The 22,557-nt window shown below is 48.0% G+C and overlaps 1 protein-coding gene across 1 annotated transcript in view; it reads left to right on the forward strand.

Annotated features, from left to right (window-relative positions):
* The window catches only part of PHC2 (polyhomeotic homolog 2), a 49,043-nt gene extending 27,194 nt beyond the window's left edge, over positions 1 to 21,849 (forward strand). Inside the window, 7 exon segments of the mRNA XM_023758549.1 lie at positions 11,410 to 11,595; positions 11,598 to 11,611; positions 13,558 to 13,687; positions 14,575 to 14,689; positions 15,718 to 15,859; positions 16,868 to 17,144; positions 20,433 to 21,849. Of these exon segments, the coding sequence (XP_023614317.1) occupies positions 11,410 to 11,595; positions 11,598 to 11,611; positions 13,558 to 13,687; positions 14,575 to 14,689; positions 15,718 to 15,859; positions 16,868 to 17,144; positions 20,433 to 20,587 (1,019 nt within the window). The 3' untranslated portion in view covers positions 20,588 to 21,849.
* The last annotated feature ends 708 nt before the right edge of the window (positions 21,850 to 22,557 follow it).

A 22,557-nucleotide genomic window follows, 5' to 3' on the forward strand; every position in this document is an offset into this window, starting at 1 on the left:
CCCCCGTCCCTCCCCGCCCCGCCTTTGATACCTGGACCGATTTCACTGACGCGACTGACATGCTTTCAGTTCTGATCAACTTTCCTTTCCTTCCTGCTCCATACTTAGAATGTTTACCTTCTTCCTGTGCTGTCTTCAGACACACATTCTTTTTCCTGCTTTACCAGTGACAGCTTTCTCCTCCCATATCTCCCATCCTAGATTTTTAATCCCCTCCTATTAGCATATTGGGCCCAGAGGATCCTTGTAGTGAAATAAGCTACCGACCTAAATCCACCATATGCCCTCGATTTTTCTAGGACAGCCCCAATGTAAAATATTCAATCTATTGTCTGTCAGCCCGCGTGTCTCGATTTTGATTTAGAAAATAGTCACTTTAGCTGTATCTACCCTGCTGTCCTGGCCTTTTCCAGCCTTTGGCTCTGGGGCATAACGATAATCCAATTATTATTCACCTGGGATTTTTCTTCCCCTTCTGAGTCAACCCAAATGTTGGAACTGTCAGGATTTCTAGGGGGGCCTGAATACTACAGGCTAATGAGGAAAGGGAATGCCTTCTTTCTCCTTTATTTCTGCCCCCTCCCCATCTTTTATACCAGTACAGGGAAGCTTTTATACACCTGGCAGTGTCCACTGATTAAGGCTCAGGTTTAAGTCATGAGGGATGTAGGGCTTTATGTCATTTGATTCTAGAATAGAAATAACTTACTGTATTGGTTGTAGGGCAAGAGATTCTATCTTGAGTCTTAAGAAACCTGCCTGCACAAGTTTCTTAAGTAGTTTTGGTTTCATTCAGTTACATTGAACAGACCTCTGTTAGGCTTCTTCATATAAAGAAAGCACTTGCTAGGCGCTGAGGAAAATGTAAAAGTGATTTCTCCACACAGCCCCGACATCTGGATCTGTATTTGGAAATGCCCACACTTTTGAGTCAGCTGATAAACTTGTTTTCCGTTTCTGTACCTAAGTTCCAGTCCCTGCAAGGCGGGAGCAGAGCTTCTGGTTTGGCTCATGCACAAGGGCTGGCTTGTTTCACAGAGGGTCCAGCAGATGGGTAGTGGTGCTCTTTTGGCACCTGCCCTTTCCAGGCACTTTTCATCACATGGTCTCTGCCTCTCAGCCCACCCAAGATCTCTTCCCGTGCACACTGGGGAAACAGATACCTTTTTTCTCCAGCCTTAGTCTTGAGAAAGTAGACAGTTTCTTCGTCCACTTTTCTGTTGTTCTTGAGTTGGTTTCTCAGTTATCCAACTGCATTTTTTTTTAATCCCCACCTGAGGATATGTTTTCATTGATTTTGAGAGAGAGAGGAGACAGTTGAGAGAGGAGCATCGATCCGCTGCCTCCTGCATCCGTTCCAACTGGGGATTAAACTTGCAACCCAGGCACATTTCCCTGAAAGGAAATTGACCCCGCCACCTTTGGGTGTAGGGAAGAAGTTCTTGCCAACTGAGCCACCCGGCCAGGGGCAGCCCGGGGCGTCCGACTGCATTTTCATGAGCAATCTCTCCTGGTCTCACCCTCTTCTTTATTTTTCTTGTTTTAAGCTATTGTTTTACTGAATGTGGCACATAGATGCTAAATGAACATTGGAATTCATCATGTACTCACCTACCAGACCTTTCTACTTCTCTTCCAGGTCCTGGCTTAATTTCTAGTTTACTGTGTTAAGTGCACTCAATGTATATTACTCCACTTTCTTTAAAGTAAGGAGAAAAGGAAACTGTCCCGGTAGTGATTCTCCTGGATGTAGGTCTCTTCAGCCATCTTGTCTCTGCATCTCAGTGGTGGATAACTTTTTAGGAAGATGTTTTTAGTGCTTCTCCAGACGGACCTCCTCTGTCCCTGGCTTTCTAGTCTGAGCCAGTTGACCCTGAGACTGCTCTTCCTGCCACCAAAACCCCTTCCCCCATCTGTGACCCTGTGCCTGCTACTTGCTCTGGCTCAGCCCCAGAATCCACTCTTTTTCAGACCACATCCTTTTTCCTGCCTTACTCATTTCCTGTCTCAGATACTTTGGATCCCTTGGTTCTGATTTTTCCGAGGGAGAGAGAACAGACTAAGAGAAGAGGAATAAATAGATAAGTCATCTTACAAAATTGAACTGTTCTTGCCTCTGGTCTTGCATGCTTTCATACAGCTTGCCCCCCTCCCTGGGATTTCTTATTTAAGAAAAACAAAAACCAGTGACTATCTCGGAATCAAGAGTTCATGGATGTTTTTTAATCTTTTTCCCTTTGTGAATGTATGCCTGCCTTAGACTCTTCCTCTAAGCCTTTGCCCTTCTTTGGTCTGTGGACCTCATGCTAGTCATTCGGTAACCATTTGCTGAATACAGTTCACCCACTTCCTATGAAAGTCTTTCACTTACAGATAGCATGGAGCAGTAAGCCAAAATAAAGTAAAAACAAAAAACGGGAAAATGATGGTGGTTCCAGTTTTGGTAACACTGTTGTTCTGTGTTAATATGCTATTTACCAAGAGGTATTTCCCCTCTCTTCTTGAGTTAGTCCAAGTTTATATTAAAGTTCTCCCAGCTGTTCAATGCCACTTAATCTCCAGACAGATTTGGTCCCACCCACTAAAAGATTCTCTTCCAAAAATATACATCTACTGAGATGAGAGTAGGGAAGTGAGTCTTCATAAATGATAGTTTCTCTGTTATTCCTTTTATGCCATTTTACAACTGGGAAATGAAGATGATTTTCTGTGGTCAGGAGGGAGCTCACAAAAGTGGTTGTAGAGAGATGCTTTTGTGTTTTCCGCCCCCATGGAAGTGCAGGGTGAGGACTGGCTGCTTATGCAATCCACTCTGGTGAGTCCTTTGTGCCAGTAACAGAAATGACTCCACAGTGATTTAGCAACTTGTTTGATGGTGATATCAAAGCTGGACTGCCCCTCAAGGCAGAGGTCTGAACATATGTAGATTTATGTTTTAAATATTTTTTTATGGCATGGTTTAAACTATGATGTGAGTCCCCAGTTTAAAAGACTGAATATGTTTTCTGTTTAAAAGAGTGCTTTTAAAAAATAACTATTTATTCACAACTTAAATAGGTGCAGGTTTCATTTTAAGCATTGACTTATTTTTAAATTTCAGTTTGAATTACTAGCTACATTAGATCACTGACTTGATATGTAAAAATATTCAGACACAGATCATCTTTAATTCAATTTCCTGACATTTTGCGAATAGATAGGAAAATAATCAACCATTTGTTTATCCAAGACAGAAGTCTTACAGATTCTGGACACTTTCCCCATCAATAATAAAAGTAGAATGTAATTGACATGGTCAAGAAATGGGCTGTTTTATAGTTAGTTAATAATTATGCAATTTAAAATGGTTAGGTTTTGAAGATTAAAAGTAGAGTAAGAAACATAGCATTACTTTAAATAATAAATTGTTGCTCTGTGATTCAGTGTAAGACCATCTTAGCCAGCATGGTAAACTTAATATTTTTTTCTTCCCCTTCCAAATTATTTATAGTTAGTGGAAAAGGATTGCTTTCCTACTCTTTGAGTCTCCAGATGATCTTTTTTTAGTTTAGATAAGTCCAAAAGAAGAGGACATTCTTTCTACATCTGCTAAAGAAATGATTGCTATTAAACAGGCATCGCCAGTGCTCTAAGAGGAATCCACATGTTGAAAAGAGTCCCCGTTGCTGTTAGGATTTTCTTTAAAGCATGTATCTGTTTCTTGAATGACTTTCTTCACAGTAAAAGTTATTATACCTCCTCTTAAGAAAAGATGTGTTTTAGATGTCACCTCTTCTCCAGGATGTTAGGAGGACCAGAGCCGATGCTGAGTATTGAGGCTGTTGGCAAGAAAGTGAGAGTTCGTGACTGCTTTGAGTTATTTTTAAAGTTTTAGTTGCATGGCTATTATGTCTCAAGTACTATATAATTATCCCTAGTTAGTGATATCTTTAGCATATTTGAAACCATCACACATGGTCTAAGTCCACACCAGCTATATTAAGACATTTTTAAACAATTAAAGCAAATGCCACTTTAAATTAATAACATGAATGTGAATCAAATACTTTTAAAATGAATTAAGTCCACATTTCCAGGACTCCAGTAATCAGTATTAATTTGTTCTGTCAGTTGATTTGTAGCAAAGTAGGGTGAGGGAAAGCTTAGACAATGGTTACAGGAAGGAAGCTCGGGGATGTTTTCCAAGAACTGAAATTACCAGGAGGATTGATTTGCAAGGTATTATCCAGCCCATTATATAGATAAGACAACTGAGGCTTAGTATTCTCCCACCCTCCTCCCCCGCCCCCAATCCTTCAGCCATTTATCTAAATGATCCTGCAGCTGGTAACCAAATAAATAAATAAGGTATCATTGCCTTTTCTTGTTGTCACCCTGAAAATAATTAGAGAATTTACTAAACATTCCTAGATATATATTTTTCTGGAGGGTAAACTGTTATAAATTCATCTCCCATGATTTTACCTTTAGCTAGAAGAGGCTGGTTTCCTAATCTCTCAGATCTCAATGATGTAACCCTTCTATGGCCAAGTCAGGTCAATTCCACTGTGTTGTACCTGCATTATCTTAATCCTCATGGAAGCCACAGGAGGCAGAGATTATACCCCATTTTGTAGATAAGGAAACTGAGGCCTTGAGTAACGTGTCCAGGATTACAAACTATGATTTAAGCCTAGAGTCTTTGTGATCCCCAAGTCTTAACTTCCATGTAGCCCAGCTTCTAAATGTAATCAGAGCCAGGGTTTTTCTTATACTTGAATATTGGCTGTAACCTTGCAAGACAGGCAGTGATCCTCATTTTTATAGATGGGAAAACTGAGGCTCAGAGCAGGTACCAGTGCTTGAAGCTGCACAGGTGATCCACGATGGACCCAGACTGTGAACCCAAGCCTGACCAGATCCAGTGTTCTTCCCCTGTGCCCCTCTCCTTTCATCTCCTGCCATGGTGATGCCTCTCCCGTTGGTTGCATTCTCCTTTGAAACCATAGTGTCTGCTAGAGCACTGTGACAGGAGAATATGTGGGGCCTGCGCCTCGGCATGGGATGCACAGAACCGTCCCCATTTAAGCAGGACTCTGAAAACCCTGCCTGACTGACGCCTCAGTCAGAGGTAGCTGTTATTCCTGTCCTATTGGACGTCCCCCTGTGGTCCTGCAGATGCTGCTGCTGAGTGTGATCTAGCTGTAGAGTTGCAGCACCCGCCTGACTGGGAAGCAGTTCCTGCAGCTGTTTGGAAATCCCCCACGACTCCGGCTCTGTTGTCCTGAACCACATGGGGGAAGGTGGCTGTTCGCCCCATTGATTCCTTCATAGCTGGGGGTGGCAGCTTGGAAAACATTCAGCTGTTTACAATTCAGCTTATGTAGGTGAGTGAGAAGGGCTGCTCTCTTTGCCTGTGTCCTAAGAGACAGCATGAAAGTCAGCTGTATGGTAATGGCTGCCAGTATGGTAATGGCTGCCAGTGAGGAGGAGGAGCCAGAGTCACTCAGCCCAGATGCTTAAGATCCGAGAAGCATGTCTGCTCTCCAGTCCTCTTCACCCCGACTCACAAGATCATTGTGCAGTGACACCGAGGGCAGGTCTGGGGCCACCTGGCTCGGCCTCCCGTTCTTCTGCCGGCCAGCTCACCCCTTTGCTCAGTAAAGTTCCCCAAAGGGATCCTCCTGCCACAGCCGTCACTTCCCTCTGGAGAGGTGCTTCAGATCAGGCCGCTCTTGTTTGCAGAGCCAGGAAGGTGCCCTGAGGAGCAGAATGCGGGTGGCATGTGTGTGAGAGCCTGCTGTGTATCCTCAGGGCAGGGACATCTTGGATGTTTGACAGCTTGGTCCTTAGCAGGATTGAAAAACTAACAAACATTTGGCCTTGGTTCTTTCTGCCTTCTGGTACCTAGGGCCCTACAATTTTCCCACCACTGAGAGCTCCTTCTGTGTGTTTAGAAGATACTGCCTTCCGAACAAATTGCATCTATTCCTCTTTGATTCTAAAATGCACAGTTAACTGTGCGCACTTTTCCTCCTCTGGAAAATGAAGATGTTATACGAGGCCCTTCTAACTCTAATCATCTGTGATCTCACACCCAGGATCCAAAATGATCACTCTCCACCCCCATGCCTCCCACTGAACCTTCTGTCCCTACTCTGGGAAGAAGGCTGTCTGCTTATCTAAGTGGTTCACAGTGAGGTGTGAATGACCGCAGGTGTATATTTGCATTTTAAAGAAGGTTGTTAACCAAATCAATCTCTTTAATTGATGGGCTCTGTCAGGATCCCAGGATAGAGCCCCACTCCTCCCTCCCTCTTCCCCTCATACTACTCCCCACTTCATTTTCCTACCCTTTCCCTGGGGGGGCGGGGAGGGGCTGTGGAGGGGGAAAGGAAAGCCAACAGATTGGTGCTTATGAAATAGCTTACCTCCCTCACTTGCAGTGACACTAATTTTTTTAGGGGCCCAAATACAACTAAAATCCTAACAGGTGGCCCACAGACCTCTCCACAAGGACTGTGCCGTGTGCCCTGGGCTTCCTGCGCTGTGGTTCTGCCCTCTGCTCAGACCAGGCACTGCATCAGCTGCTCTCTGCCCCAGGGGTGTGGTTTCCCTGGGGTCCCTTTGCAGGTGCTCCACTCGGGCTCTCCCCAGAGTGCGTCCTTCAGGAATCCTGCTGTCACCCTCCAGGCCTCGTGTCTGGCCTGCTAAGCTGGGCATAGTGAGCAGGACTTTAGAGCCAGGAAGGGGCCTGGAGAGGACGCTCTGTGTGGTACAGGTGGCCTTGTTTTCCCATTTGCCCAGCAGAATTTGCTGCAGGCAAATGACCCATGTTATTTATCACCTACGCTGCTTCCTTGAATTCTTTTAACTCCATTAGCTCTGGCTTACTCCTGCTATAGCCAAGCAAGGCTAGTTAGAAGCCTTGTTGAGTAAAAGACTCTCTCCTGTTGTCTAGAGAAAGGAGGGAACGTGTTGGTCCAGCTGAGGGGGTGGAAGGAGAAGCTGTGCTTGCCCCCCATTTCCTCTGGAGTCAGATCTTCACGGCAAATAGAATGAGCAGCCAGGCCATCCGCAATAGCCACAGTAAATATTAGTACTAAATGTATTCCGGAATAACTGGTGATAGTGATGTCTTATCTGTGCATGTAAACAACATCAGAACTGGTTCTGAAGCGGTCCAAGTTTTGCATAGCTGGGGCCAGCAGGACCTCTCTCTGCAGAGGGCAGAAGAGCTCAGCCTCTCTGGACATCTACCAGTGGTCCTGCGGGCCTGCCCATTTCCATAGGCAACTCCTGGCCTCTGCCCCTAGAGGTCATTGTGCCTTTCCAAGTGCCTGGAACTGGCATAAATGTTTCCCTGCCTTAACAGGAAGAAGTGGGCCAAGGAATAGCTCTTAGGCTTCTTTATAGCCAGGTACCCAGAAATGCCACTCTTATAGACAGGCACCAGCCTAGCTGCTCTCAAATCATTATAGCCTCGGAAGTAATTTTACAAATCTCAGTTGCTGGCAAGTTGCTTATTTTGAGACTAGGGAGACCTGTTGAAACCATGGTTTCATATATTCCAGTTTAACAGACATTAAGGGTCTATCATATAGTGGACATTGCATTAGCCCCTGGAGATACAGAGGTGACTAAGGTATAGCCCCTGCCTAAAGAAACGTGCTCTGCCTAGTGAAGGGGACCAACCCCGAAGCAGATCATTTCACAGACAAGGCCATTGTGGTCCTTCCCACATTATCCCGCCCCTATTAGGGCTATTTCTGCCAGAGCCTGAGTGAGACCAGAATTGAGAGCCACCCGAAAGGTTGAGACATTATGTAACGACTGCCCCAGACATACTGTTCTGTTCATTCTGGTTTGAATACTTGGCCCTTACGGTCAGCTTCAATTAAGGGCTAGATTCTACCTTCCCCCAGCACCAGCACCAGCACCACAGAAGCTTGGCTTTACTCCCACAGCCTCCTGGACTCATGGTGTCCTGACCTTCCCCTTTCAGGTTTCAGGTGCCTAACTCTGTACAAAGGTATTTGAGACCCCTGGGAATCCCAGGCATCCCTTGCAGCCTAGGACTGATCCAGAGAATTGAGAAAGGACACATTCCAAACGGTAGAGTATTGCTTTGTCTCGGTCTTTTATCTGGCCTCCGGGCCAGCAGGGCAGGTTTCTGCAAGTTTCCCTATTAAGCTGCTTTTCCCCAAGCAGGCCGCAGAGCAGTCTGGGAGAGCGGGGAAGCAGATTAAATTAATCGCAGTGTGCTGAGCCTGGCAGGGGTGAGATTGTGTTTTGTCACTCCACAAATAGCCCAAACTCCTTTGTTACTAAAGCAGATGAGGAGGTATTTGCTATGAGATGAATGTGAAGCAAAGCAGTGTCTGCAAACCTGTGCCTTCATACAACATGCTCTTCTGTCCCTTGGATTCTGTCTCTCCTGTAACCCGCCCCAGTGATAACGGGAGTGATAGTTTCTAATGTTACGGTGAAAGGGTTTCTCCGTGTGTTGGCTCTCTCGCCTCTGAGCTGGTGAAGGCACCTCTCACCACTGTATTTGGCATGAGGGAAGAATCTGACCTCAAAAGAGTTGTCCCGCCTTACAGTGTCTATTAATAGGCACAGATCTGAGAGGCAGGAGGGAAGGGATGAGGGGGAAGGGGAGGAGTCCGGCAAAGATAGATCCCATGAAAGGAGACAGGGATCAGAGGCTGTTTGGTGGTGAGTAGCATTGAAAAGAGCAGGGGGTGGGAGTGATCCCAGAATTCAGGGAAGAATGGATTCATAAACTAAAGGAATTATAAACTAAAACACGGAAGTCACTAATTTCCCTCCACCTGTTCTCTTAATATAACAAAAATCTCATCAACCTGATCTCTTAGACCAATACATTGATATGTTTGCAGTAACTGGGTAGACTTTAAAAGATGCAGGCCAAGAAGACCTAGGATGATGATGAACTTGAATCCTTTTTATATACAAGAAACAGTTGGAAGAGCAGAGGGAGTCGGGCCTGGAGGAGAGAAGTATTCTGGGGTCATGAGTGGCATTCTTCATGCCACCTGAGCATTTCCTAGTGTGCTAGCACTACACTGCTGTTGATTCATTCTCTCATTTAGTCCTCACAGCGACACAGTGAGGTAAGTATTGTTATTGTCCTTACTTTACGCCAGTGAAAGTGAGGCTCAAGGAACAATGAGGACGTGCCACTGACACTTCAGTGATAGAGAGACCAGCCTCTAAGACAGGTCCCAGCCTGTGTTTCTGCCCATTACACAAACAGGATTAGCCTTGTTCTGTGTGGTCTTAAGGAACACAGCCAGGATAAGGGGGCAGAAATTAACAGCAGATAGATTTGGGGCTCATTATAAGGAAGAACTTTTCATTGAACTGCCCAAGGTGGGAACAAACTACTTCAGAGATAGTGAGCTCCTTTGTCACAAAAGATATTTAAACAAATGCCAGGAAATCTCTGGGTGGGGGTGTGACAGAGCAGGTGTAAGCAGTGGTGAGAGGATGCCCAGAATTTCTCATCTTGATTCTGTAATCTATGGTTCATTAGAGTAACCAGAGGATCTTTTACGAGGCTCTAATAAGGAAGAAATAGCCATCTAAAAAAAATTTTTAACTTACACAGTAAGCTTTCTAATTATCTATTCATCATTTTAAATAAAATATATACTCAATTTGAATTTTGAAAACATTTTTAAAGCAGAGGAAATGTAGTTATGTCAATGCAGACTTAAATATTTAAAATTTAAGAGCAGAGAAAAGTAACTTGATTATGTAATTAACTCAGTCCACCTAGTTATTCATAGTTTGTGAAAGAAAGATTTTTTTTTTCAGTTCCCAAATGCCTTTCACGTTAGAAAGATTTCAAAAGAGGGGAAAGTTTCTATCTTTACAAAAAGAGCCAAAGCTATAAATAATTCTCACAACCAAGAAGAATTTTTTCAAAGGCCATCAATTACATCTCTTGGATGACTCCTGCTCAGCAGTGAAGTTTATTAGAGTTGAATTAGGCAGGTCTGAGTACTGGAGCATGTGTCATAGCCACCAACTCTTTTTCATCAAAAAAGACTTATCCTGGCTTTTTTGAGCATTGGGGATACTAGTAAGAAATGAGCCAGTTATAAAGCTTTTCTAAAATGAGTTTATTTTGATTTCTCCGTTCTGCATAATTAGACCCTGTTCCATCATAGGATTTGAGATCTTCAACATGAAATAAGAGCATCTTCATGGAAAGTTTTGTGCAGACATGGCTTAGCTAATAAATTTTAAATGAAATCGTTTTTAAAGTAACACACAAATACACACTGGTTTATACTTAATAGGCTGTTGCAGTAAAAAAAAAAAAAAAGCTTTTTCTTTCCTTTCCCCCTTTTCTTAGGAAGTTCCAGGTTAAAGGCAACCTCAGGCCTCCTGGGCAGCTGGTGGTGGTAGAGAATGACTCTGAGAAGGGGGGTAGAGTTTCAGAAGTGAGGTGACACAGTCTTGCTCCTCTAAATGACTCCTGAGAGGTGCTGTTGGAAGTGGAGAAGAGGCGGCCATTGCAGTGTGGTTCTGTATGGATACCCGTCACACTTTTGGAGCACTCTGTTAGGTCTTTCAGAGGAAGGCCAGGGGGTCCAGGAGAGGAGAACTCAGGAAAGGTTGTCCACAGAGGGAAGGAGTCTGTGGTTGGCTGAGCATCAGATCGGATATGGAGCTGACAACGGGCAAGAGGCTTGACTGAGCACAGGACCAGCAGAAGCAGCACGGAAGGGCTCCGCTCGGCCTCGCAGCCTCCTGGGTGGAGAATGGAGCAGTGTATCTTAATGCAGTGACCTGAGTCCCAGGCTCTGGACAGTCAGATCTATGTCACCGTGTTTACTTGGGGTTCAGCTCCCCAAATTCTCTTTGCATTGATTTCTGGAATTCAGTACTCGGACATTTCACCGGACACTTTCAATCTAACCCTTTTCCAAGGAACCTCATAGAAGGTTCACTTGAACTCTTTCCCCCAAACCCTATTATACGCCTAGCCCTCTGTCTAGTTCAGCTTCTCAATCTGGTTTCAGATACCAGTTTGAATATATTTTCTCCCTTGAACTGAATGTTACTTTATTTGTCCATATCAATATTGACCAAGTTCTTAACACCTCAAAGGCAAGATTCTTGTCTGTTCACCTAGTTGAATTGTTAACACAGTTGGAAGTCTACGAAACACTGCCAGCTGATTAGTTGCATTGCTGCACAACTGATTGGAGTCACACCTGGTGGTGTGTCCCTTGACACCACATCAAATAGGTGGTTGAGGGAGGGGACTGCTTGGTTTGCATTGTCGCTTGGCTCCACCGAAGGTACCAGGCTCGTGTTGAACCCCTGTGCTCCTCCTGGGCTGGACCAGGTTCTGACCTCCCCTGCTTGTGTTTCCCTACTTTCCCTGTACAGAGACAGGGCAGGGCATTGTTCATGCACTGACCGACCTCAGCAGCCCCGGCATGACCTCAGGGAACGGAAATTCTGCCTCCAGCATCGCCGGCACTGCCCCCCAGAATGGTGAGAATAAACCACCACAGGCCATTGTGAAACCCCAAATCCTGACGCATGTTATCGAAGGGTTTGTGATCCAGGAGGGGCGGAGCCTTTCCCGGTACGGACTACTTCTTTTCCCCTCTTTTTTCTTTCTTTTCTTTTTTTTAAGTATAATTTGGATGTGTATTAGAATATTTTATGTTTCCATGTAAAATTTCCAAAAATGTGAAATAGTTGTTCTTTCCCTGCTAATTTTCCCCAAAGGAATGTCAGAACCATTTTTTTTCTAGGATTGAGCAGCGTCCTGAGGTCCACAGGGGGTCAGTGATTAGGAATAATTGGCAAGATGCCTTGTTTAGAAGTTCCCAACATAGACTCCACTGTGTCCCGGCTGGTGATATGTGAGCCCCTTGGTTAGAAGGGAGTTCTCCTTGGCATGTTTGGTGGACTTTGGGAAATGAAACCCCATTCAGTTTTGAATACTAAAACCTCTGCATGGCAAAACTGGCCAATCAGAGAACAAAAGGAACCTGTACAGAAGAGAATTCTTCAGATGCAACTGAAACGAAGAGAATAGGGTTGTGGCTGGGGACAGAGCCTCTAAAGGGGAGTGAATGGAAGTGAGGGCACTTCAGAAAGGGCACAGTCAAGTGTCTCCAATCCTCCTATATAATAAAAGGCTAATATGCAAATTGACAGAACTGCGGAATGGTTGCTATGACGAGCACTGACCACCAGAGGGCAGATGCTCAACGCAGGAGCTGCCCCCTGGTGGTCAGTGTGCTCCCACAGGTGGAGTGCCCCTCAGCCAGAAGGTGGGCTCACAGCTGGTGAGCGCAGCGGCAGTGGTGGGAGCCTCTCCCGCCTCTGCAGCAGCACTAAGGATGTCCGACTGCCAAGAGGGCACAGGCCAGGCTGAGGGACCCCCCAAGTGCACGAATTTTGTGCACCGGGCCTCTAGTTAAAGCATAAGACCAAAGGGAAATATAAAAGAATCAAGAAAATGGCTTATTAGAACAAAGCAGCCAAAGCTGATTCTGCTCAGTGCAGACTGGTGAGGACAGGTACTGCTGTGTGGGTGGGAGGAGCCTAGAGCCAGTGCACATAGCCCCTCCTGTGATAAAAGTATCTATTAGAGACATACGATCCTCATGGGATGCCATCTGCCTCTTGCTCGTTCTCTGGATCCATAAGTGATTTGAATAGTCAGCAAAAGACTATGCTTGATTAACTGAGAAGGATGGCCTGCCCTTCTGAAATGCCGAAGGACGCATAGGTTCTTGTCCTCTTTTCCTCTGGAGGTCGTTCAAGGCCTGTGGCAAAGAAATTCACATGGTGCACCTTAGTTATGAGTAGCTCTAGGCCTATGACATCCGTTCCCTCATTAGACTAGGTCTTCCCCTTGGCCTCCTGGAGCAACACCAGAAACCAGCCGATCTCTCAGGGTGATGCATCACTAATTCCCCCAGTATTGCTGTAGTGATCTGGCCATGGGGCTGCCTGAACAAAGGCAACTAAGGGAGGACCAAAAGAATGAATTAGCCAATCTGGGATCCTTGCAACCATAGAGGGCATTTTTGCTCCTAGCCCAGAGTCCATTTTTTTCCTACTGCCTTCCATGGCTGTGTGTACGTCTGCCTTGGGTAGGGCAGTGGTAAGATAGAGAACAGTAAGAAATTTTAAAATGGTTGTTGAGACACACACACACACACACACACACACTCAGCCTTGGCTGTGTTCCTGCCTGGTGGCATGTGAACACTGCTGGCAGTGTGGGAAACTCCAGTCTCTGCCTCATCTCTGCCCCTTAGACACTGGGAAGGGTAGATATTTTCCTAACCTCCCGAGACATCCATTGGTGCTCGATTAAAGCCATCCCTTCAGTCTCCAGTAGCATCCTGCCTCATGAGCTAACAGCGAAATAGGCCTTTTACAGGGCTTACTTGGATGATATAGGGGCTGGCATCTATGCCTGGCTGCTTTATACGTGTAATTTTGGTGAGGCTGGATAAGGAAGCATTTCCCAGCTAACCCTCATGGCCTCCGTGTCACCATGTCCTCTAGGTGGGACGCTCGTCCCTGCTGGTGGGGAATCTCAAAAAGAAGTATGCACAGGGGTTTTTGCCTGAGAAACTTCCACAGCAGGACCATACCACCACCACTGACTCCGAGATGGAGGAGCCCTATCTGCAAGGTAAGCATCTCAGACCCGGAACGCTGAGGGTGTGTGTAGCCACATAGGACGTAGGCAAGTCTGGAAAAGCAGGCCTTCCCCACTTCCTTTCTTGGTATCCATGGAGGAACTCGGAGCCAGGGCGTGTCTGAACATGTCGGCTTACTGATCATTTCCTCCAGTGCCTTCCCAGCTCCTAAGAAGCAGGGACAGAAGTCCCTGCCCTCGGGGAACTGTTTCTGCCCTGCCTGCCCTCCAGCCAACCACAGGACTCTAAGGCTCTTCTCCCGTGTGAGTCACTGGAGAGTGGTAGGGCTTGAGGAGCGGCCGGGCCACCCATGCCCTTCCTCCACCGCCTCGGGAGCCTGCACTCAGCACGGCCCAGCTCTGAGGCTCAGTGCTGCCAGACAGGGACTGCCCTGGTCACTTGAGCCACTAATAAATGGAAGGAGGAGCCTGTGTAGGTTACAGAACTGGATTCTGTTACCCAGGTTAGCAGCCAATAGACAGATTGAGGTGGGTGGGGAAGGACAGTTGTTCCTTCATGAGCTCCCACCCAGCTCAGATCAGTTGTGGCAGCATCCAGTGTGCTCCCTTTGAGCTCCTCTCTCCCAGGATCAGGAGGGGTGCTGCTACATCTTCACCTGTGGGCGCCTCAGGCTCATAGCACTTAGACAAGAGAATGGTCAGTGTCACAGGGGCATTCTCAGATCCCTTTGAGTACTTTCCAGGGAGGGAAACAGCTCTTCCAAAAACAGTGACAGAGAAGGCTCAGCATTTCCCAAGCTAGGCAGCTGTGTGTGTCACAGCTGTGAGAACATGAGCAGGCAGGCAGAGTAGGGAGGCCCTGTGATGGGGCTGATGACAATTGCTCGTTCTCCAAACTTACCAATTTTCATACATTTCAGAATCCAAAGAGGAGGGTACTCCCCTCAAACTCAAGTGTGAGCTCTGTGGCCGGGTGGACTTTGCCTACAAGTTCAAGCGTTCCAAGCGCTTCTGTTCCATGGCCTGTGCAAAAAGGTGAGTGGCTCGGCCCCCCATCCCCTGTGCTGTGCCCAGCCCCTGCCCTCCCCCAGGATTGCGCCTTTGATCCTGCTCCTGTGTCCCACCTCCCTTCAGTAATAGTCCATCCCAAGAGGCTCGGGGGGTGGCTTACCAGCTCCCCATTTCCTGTGCCTGCCTGGAAGCAGCACCGCGTCACTAATTCCCCCAGAACCCCCACCAGCAGATGAGAGAGAGCAGCCCAGAATGGAGGGAGGAGGCACAGAAGGAAGCAGGGCTTCAGTGTGGCTGCCTCCTGGGTCCCCTTGGCCTAGCCTCTTTTCCTGCCCATCCCCTTATGGCAAGCCCTCCCCTGGGAGCTTTGCCCCGAGCACTGCACTAGTGACAGTTCCTCATGAGCTTCCACCAGCTTAGGAAACTAATGATCCTAGTAAAAACCAGCCGTATTGGATGAGAGCCTGTGTGTGCAGGTCAGTGGGTATTCATTGTGTCATCTAACCTTCAAGACAACTCGGAGGCAGGTGTTGCTATTGTCTTCTTTACACACAGTTTGGGAACTGAGGCATGAATGATAAATAATTGTGCCTGAAGTCACAGAGCTGGGGGGTTTAGATCGTCTGACTCTACAACCTTCTGTGGTCTTTGTACCAAGGTGGACAAGGCGGCTGTCCTAGAAGCCCTGAGCCCCCCAAAGAGAAGAACTCGAGGCCCCAGGCACCCATGTTCTGCAGGCCAACTAGAGTAAGGCTTCCTCAGCCCTCATCCCCTCAGGCTGTGCTGGAGGGGATCAGGGCACTTAAGTGAAGCCTCACCAAGTTGCTCTCCAGCAGGACCATGGGAGTTTCTTAGCACAGGTAGTATTTGCAGCAGAGTGTGTCTGCAATGAGTTATCACCAGGATCCAATTTATGTCAAGTGACAGATTTAGGATTAGAATGAATGAATAGACGGACACGGGTTTGCCACATAGCTTGGCTGCTCTTCTTCTGCCAGAGGCCTGTGCACCCTATTGACTGCTGACTTCCTGTGTTCCCCTGACTCTGGCAGGTACAATGTGGGATGCACCAAACGAGTGGGGCTTTTCCACTCAGACCGGAGCAAGTTGCAGAAGGCAGGAGCCACGACCCACAACCGCCGTCGGGCCAGCAAAGCCAGTCTGCCAACTCTTACCAAGGATACCAAGAAGCAGGTGAGAGGGCTGGCCGAGCCTGAAGCTCCATCCTCACTGTCCCCATGCCTTTTCTGCCCACATCAGCAGGCTCTGTCAGATCAAGCCTTCCCCGTGTCCCTTCATGTAGTTCAAGCATGTCAAACTCACAGGCTAACACAGGCCAAATAAACAAGGTGTAAGTTTATGTGGGCCGCAAAAAAAACAAAAGGTTCAATTTTCATAGAAACGTAGGTTTATTTTGATTAAAGATATGCTGAATACAAAGGGCTGAAATAAATGAGTAATCGTTAACATAAAATAATAGAACATTTTAATAAAAATTTATATTTTTTCTTGGACATTAACTTACCAGATACTGAGTAACTGCACAAATCGATAAGCATAACGCAAATAAACCTATTTTCTTGTTCTCTGAAAGCGAAATATTTCCTGTTGCACACACCAAACAAGTCAGTACAAGACTAATGACATGGCAGTCAGCTGCTAAAATATTCGCTGCTAGTATTAGTGGAGAGAAATGGTGTGCCTGTGCGTAAGGCGCATAAGGGAAATGAATGAACACGATTATAGTAATCAGTCATTGGCGAATGTTGTAGTTTGTTAGTACTAATTATGTATAACAGGATACTGTAAAAATTAAGTTACGAAATTTTTATTAAAATGTTTCTTACATACCGTTATATTGGCTGGGCTACAAAAATACTCGTTGTGGGCTGCATGCAGTCCGTGGGCCTCGAGTTTAACATGCTTGATGTAGATCCATGGGTGCCTATGAGGTGACTCCGTTTTCAGTGACCTTGCCCCAACATCATCCCTCCCGGTTTGCCTTCATCCATGGCCTCAAGTGTGGCACATACTCCAGTACTGACTCCATAGGGCCAGAGAGGGACAGCACAGAAGGTACTTTTTGGAACTCAGAGATAGGTGGTAGTAGACCAAGTAGAGAAGGGAAATGCACCTGCCTTTGCCCATCACTGTACTAGAGATGGTTTAGTCCCCATTCTGAAGAAACTTTCTCTCTCCCAGCCAACAGGCTCTGTACCCCTTTCGGTTACTGCTGCATTGCAGCTAACACATAGCCAGGAAGACTCCAGCCGTTGCTCAGATAACTCAAGCTACGAGGAACCCCTGTCACCCATCTCAGCCAGCTCATCCACCTCCCGCCGGCGACAAGGCCAACGCGACCTGGAGCTCCCTGACATGCACATGCGGGACCTGGTGGGCATGGGACACCACTTCCTGCCAAGTGAGCCCACCAAATGGAATGTAGAAGATGTCTACGAGTTCATCCGCTCTCTGCCAGGTGAGGCCCTTGGAGGTTCCACACCTGCATGGAAGGCGAGAGATGAGTGGGAGTGAGAGACCTCATCTCCGCCACCAGCAAAGATTAGGCAGCTCAGTTAATGACTCAGGTTCATGAACTGGGTACAAAGATGATGGTGATGAGGTTTCATAGCTAGAGCTTCCATTCTAGCACAGAACACAAACTAACATTTTAAAGCTATAATTGGATATAGTTAATGGATATATTTACGTGTGTGAATATATTTGTGTGTGTGAAACACAGAGGTGATAATGTAATGAACCCTGTGTCCTGTGCAGGTTGGGAGGAGTGACAGGTGGGAGTGTAGGAAATCTGTCAGGAACATCAGGAACAGGTATAGGATAACTGCTGTAGACATGCCGTTCAAAAAATTTAAACTGAATGACAGTGGACAGGTAGGCCCTTGCCAGGTGAAGTGATGCATGAGGCAGCAGCGTGAGGCATGAAGACGGGAAAGTGCAGGATGCAGCTGGGAACTCCACAGAAGCCTGTGTGGTGCAGCGCAAGTGGTTCTGAGGGCTGGCATCCAGAGATGAGCCCTGAAAGGCAAACCTCACACCTTCTGGGATACCAACGCTCTTCTGTCTTCCTGCCAGTTGCACCCAGCCAGTGACCAGGTCAGGCACGGACGGCAACCACAGGCCTGACACTCGGGGCCTGGCGTGGGGGTAGTTGTCAAGAGCACAGACTTCTGAGTCAGACAGACCCCGGCTCTGCCAGTTAACCCAGTGTGTTAGTTATCACACAGTTACTGTGGGCAGTTCTGCCGCAGGGTCCCTTTTGAGATTTTGATTAAGATGTCGACAGGTCAAGGCTAAGGTTCTCTGAAGGCTTGATTGGGGCCTCACTCACATGATTCTCAACTTGGGTATGGCTGTTGGCAAGAGGCCGTTTCTCCACATGGGCGTCTTCAGAGCACTCACGCTTGAGTCTTTTCTTGACATACAGCCAGTATTTGCCACCGGCATTGTTCCAGGAGAGCAAGGTGGAAGCCACTGTGCCCTTTACGATCTGGGCTTGGGCACCACACACAGTGCTGTCAGTCTCACAGCATCTTCCTGGGCTCCCAGGTAAACCCTGTTCGTTTTGTGAGAGGCTCAGGAGGACATGAAAGGGAAGCAAGGATTGTTGGGAGCTCTTTGGAGGCTGCTTACATAGCTCCCCAGGGACTCATAGCCCCTCATGTAGAAACACTCAGCCCCTACTGGGTTCTCTTGAGGCTCATTCCATTGCAGCAGCAGTTTGAAACCGAGGATCTCGTCATCTAACTCAGGACCAGGCACGAATGAGCCTGCTCTTCAAATAAATAATTCCTCTCAACTTTAAGACGTGAGAACTAGAGACAGGTTACCCGTTTTCCTTCACAAATTCCAAATGTGGGTGGGATAGGGATAGGATAACTACTGTAGACATGTCGTTCAAAAGGGGGGAAACGGAGCCGCAGCAGTTCCTAAACCTAGCGGGGCACATGTTGGCATTTCCTTCACTAGGACTCACAGCCTGGGAGTGATTCTCTTTAACTCTTGGTTCCACTCTCTGAGTCATTCTTCCTCTCCTATGAAGGCTAGCCTTAGTTTTCTTAGCCTGTTTCCTGCTGCTTTTCAGGTTGTATTACCTCTGACCCTTTCAGTTTAAGTGAGCAGCACTCTGCCAATATGATTCTCTTAAAATATTTGTTGGCCCCTCATGTATCTTGTTGGGGGCTCACTTCATAAGACAAAAACCATACTCACGCAAGTCTTCAAGATGAACTCTCTCTACACTGGGCTTCTTCTGAAGCTGAGGGACAGTGAATGGTCATAGAAGCCCTGCTGTTGGCTGGAGAGGATCTGTGAGGCACTCCCATAACATCCTTCAAGAGTTTTTTTATTGAATTGTGCTCGAGGCAGCATCTTAGATCTTTCTGAGGTCTTAAAAGATTTAAGTCACAGCCTCAGTTTCATCTGTAGACCATCTTTTCTTGACCACCGTGCCTAGTATTTGATCTTTGCCTAGAAACCATTTCTTAATTTTAGCATCGTTTGCCATATAGAGAGGCTAGAGATTTTCAAAACCAGCAAGTCCTGGCTTCTTTATGTTTTAACAGTTTTCCTTTACCTTATCTCTCTCCTCTCCCTTTGTTTTAAGCAGCAATAAGCCAGGCAGCCTGGCTGGTGTGGCTCAGTGGTTTAGTGCCAACCAATTGGAGTAACAATTCAATTCCTGGTCAGGGCACATGCCCGGGTTGCAGGATTGATCCCCAGTGTGGGGCATGCAGGAGGCAACCAATCAACGATATCAATAAAAATATATACATTTAAAAAAAAGAAGCCAGGCAACACCTTCAAAATTCTTTCTAAAAATGTTAGCTGACCTGCTCAGTTCATTGGGCACATTAAACTTACCTGTGGCTGCACTTTCTAATTCATAGCAAGGATCCGTTTCTTCCAGTTTCCAGTAAGTTTGCTCACTTTCCTTTAAGCCTCCCAAGGAGTTTCTCAAAGGCCATCAGACGGTCAGTCTTGGGAAAGCACCTTAGCCATTCACTAACACTCCTCTCAGTCCTCCCAGCTCCCACCCACTGGCGCTCCCAAGATCACACCACATTTCTAGGGGTTTGTTATGGCAGCAGCCCTCTGCTAAGTACCAAAATCTGCATTATTTTTATTGTGAAACAGGTTACCCCAAAACTTGGTGGCTTAAAAGAGTAATTATCGGAAGGTTTCTGTGGGTCAGGAACATGGAGTGGCTTAGCTGGCAGTTCTGGACGGGGTCTCTTACGAGGTCTCGGTGAAGACGTCAGCCAGAGCTGCAGGTGTCAGGTTTGGGGCCGGAGGATTCACGTCCCGGTGCCTCCTTCACATGGCATGGAGGGCTGGCTATGGGCAGGAGGCTCAGTTCCTCTCCATGTGGCCTCCAGAGGACTGCTTGAGTGTCCTCACAACATGGTAGCTAGCTTGCTCTAAATTATCCAAAAGAGCAAGGTGGATTCCACTGTGCCCTTGTGATCTAGCCTCAGAAATCACATGCCATCACTCCTGCAACACCTCATTGGTCTCCCAGGCCAGCCAGTTCACTGCGGGAGGGCTCTGAACAACTCCATGGAGACTAAGGAGGTGATTCCTGGGGCCACCCTGGAATCCGGCTGCCTTAGGCAAGTCACTTAGCCTTCCAAGCTATAAAATAAGGACGTGATTGTGAGGACTAATTGAAATGTGTGCAGTGCAGGGACTGCCAGAGTGAATTTTGGGGGCTCTGATTGACAGTCTTTGGTGGTGTCCCTGCCAGGCTGCCAGGAGATAGCAGAGGAATTCCGTGCCCAAGAAATCGACGGGCAGGCCCTGCTGCTGCTCAAGGAGGACCATCTGATGAGTGCTATGAACATCAAACTGGGGCCCGCCCTGAAGATCTACGCTCGCATCAACATGCTCAAGGACTCGTAGGGCTGGCCGGGCAGCCACGGTTCTGGCCCAGGACGCCTCCACCCAGCTGAGCAGAGCCAGACAGACATTCCTGAGGGGCCCAGACATGGGGCCAGTCAGAGGGCAGGGGCTCTCCCTGTGGGGCATGGCTGGTGGGGAGGTGTTGGCACCTCCCAGTGGCTCTCAGGGGCCTTTCTTTCTGTGGGAGGGGCTGAGAGGTAGGTGGCGCAGAAGATGGGGCTTTATGCTTGTAAATACTGATAGCACTGGCTTCCTCCAAAGTCCCAACACTCTAGCCCCGCTCTCTTCCCCTCTTTGTCCCCCATTTTCCAGGGGGTATATGGTCAGGGCTCCCAACCTGAGTTGGGTTACTTCCAAGGGCAGCCGTCAGGCCTGGATAGAGGCCTTGAAAGCCCTTCCTGCCTTCCTCCCACTTCCTTCTCCAGGCCTGGCTAACGCTCCCGCCGCCAGCTTCTCCCCCTTCAGCTTGTTTCTGAAGCAGCCAGGTGTTCCCCCCTTCACCCTCTGCAGGTGGAGAGAGAGAAGCTGGGCCCAGTTTGCCATGCCTGCTGGCACAGACGCCTTAAACGCTGTGTGTGTGACTGTATGACTGTGTGGGAGCCTGGACTGACAGATAGGCCAAGAGCCACCCTCTGGCATCTCCAGGTGTTTTGTAGCAACCAGCCACTTAGTGCTTTGTCCTGGACTCCACTCGGCCTCAGGATGGGGAATAGAAACGAAGGGCGGCCCCAGTGCAGAGAGGCAAGATCAGAACGCGAGTTAGATGCTCCTCTCCAGACTGGCCACGAAGCCTCTAAAGTCCCTTCCCCACACTGTGAAGTCCCCCCGACTGCCCTGCTGTCACAAACATTCAAGAAGCTGCCGGCCACAGTGCTGGTGGGCGGGCTGGGCCAGGCTGAGCCTCCTGCCCGCTGCCCGGGGATCCCAGTGGTGAGGCCCAGACCACCTCTGAGGGAGAGAAGAGCTGGAGTGACCACTGATGTAGAGAAGGCAGCCTCTGGCCTCCCGCTCCCACACTTGGCCTTGCGAACCTGCTCGCAGCAATCAGCTGCCTGCGGAGGAGGCAGGGCAGGAGGGGCGAGGTCTGCCTCCCCCGTGCCCTGTCCTCGGCAGCTCCCCGGGGGCAGGGGGCCTCTCCCCGGAAGAGGTGGCTGCCTTCCTCAGCTTGTTCTGTTCCCCACTCACACCCCTGGCAGGGTTGGAAATGAAGGACTTTTTTAACCATTTGTTTTTGTTTTTTAAAAATAAATCTGTAAAATCTGTTTCTATGCCTTTCTTTCCTGGGGATGCCTGTCCCTACAGGTATAGGTCTTGAGTGGTGCCAGTTCACCCCTAGGAGCGGGGTGGGTCCCTGGTTGGGATAGCATCTCCTCCGCACTTCGCTGGGCTGGGCCACTGAGGGCACCCTCAGCCCCAGTCCTCACAGGGGTGGCAGATTCCCCGTCTCCTCACATGGTGTCCCTTGAAGTGGAGGGTCCAGAGCCCCTTCAGCTCTGAGCCCCGTCCCCACCATTCCCATTGGGGAGACAAGTCCCCATTGGGGGTATCTGGGACACCTGAGGCAGAACCCTGACTCCCATCCTCTAGCAGACACCTTTAGTGGTCGCTGCTCAGTGTCCAGAGAGCCTTGGGATGGCTCTGGTTCACTCAGCGTGTTCTGAGCATTGTTTGGATGCTGGAATAGCAAATTATTAGAAAGCCATCGTCCCCCAGGAAGTAACACCTAAGCCTCGAATGAAAGAGAAAGCTCATTTCAGGCCCAGGCAGCTCACCCGAAGGCAGGAGCATGAAGGTGGGAGTGCAGACCAGCAGGATGTGAGGGGGTGGTGGGATGGGCTATGTTGACCTGTGCCTCTGTGAGCCAGGCTTTGTGCTGGCAACGAGGCCTTGGTGGGGAGCAGGACACTGCTGTGCCTGCTGGCACGGAGCTTACATCTCGCTGCACCTATCTCAGGAAGGGAGGAGGGCAC

Source organism: Myotis lucifugus, unplaced genomic scaffold (assembly GCF_000147115.1).
Source record: "Myotis lucifugus unplaced genomic scaffold, Myoluc2.0 scaffold_131, whole genome shotgun sequence".
NCBI lineage: Eukaryota > Metazoa > Chordata > Mammalia > Chiroptera > Vespertilionidae > Myotis > Myotis lucifugus.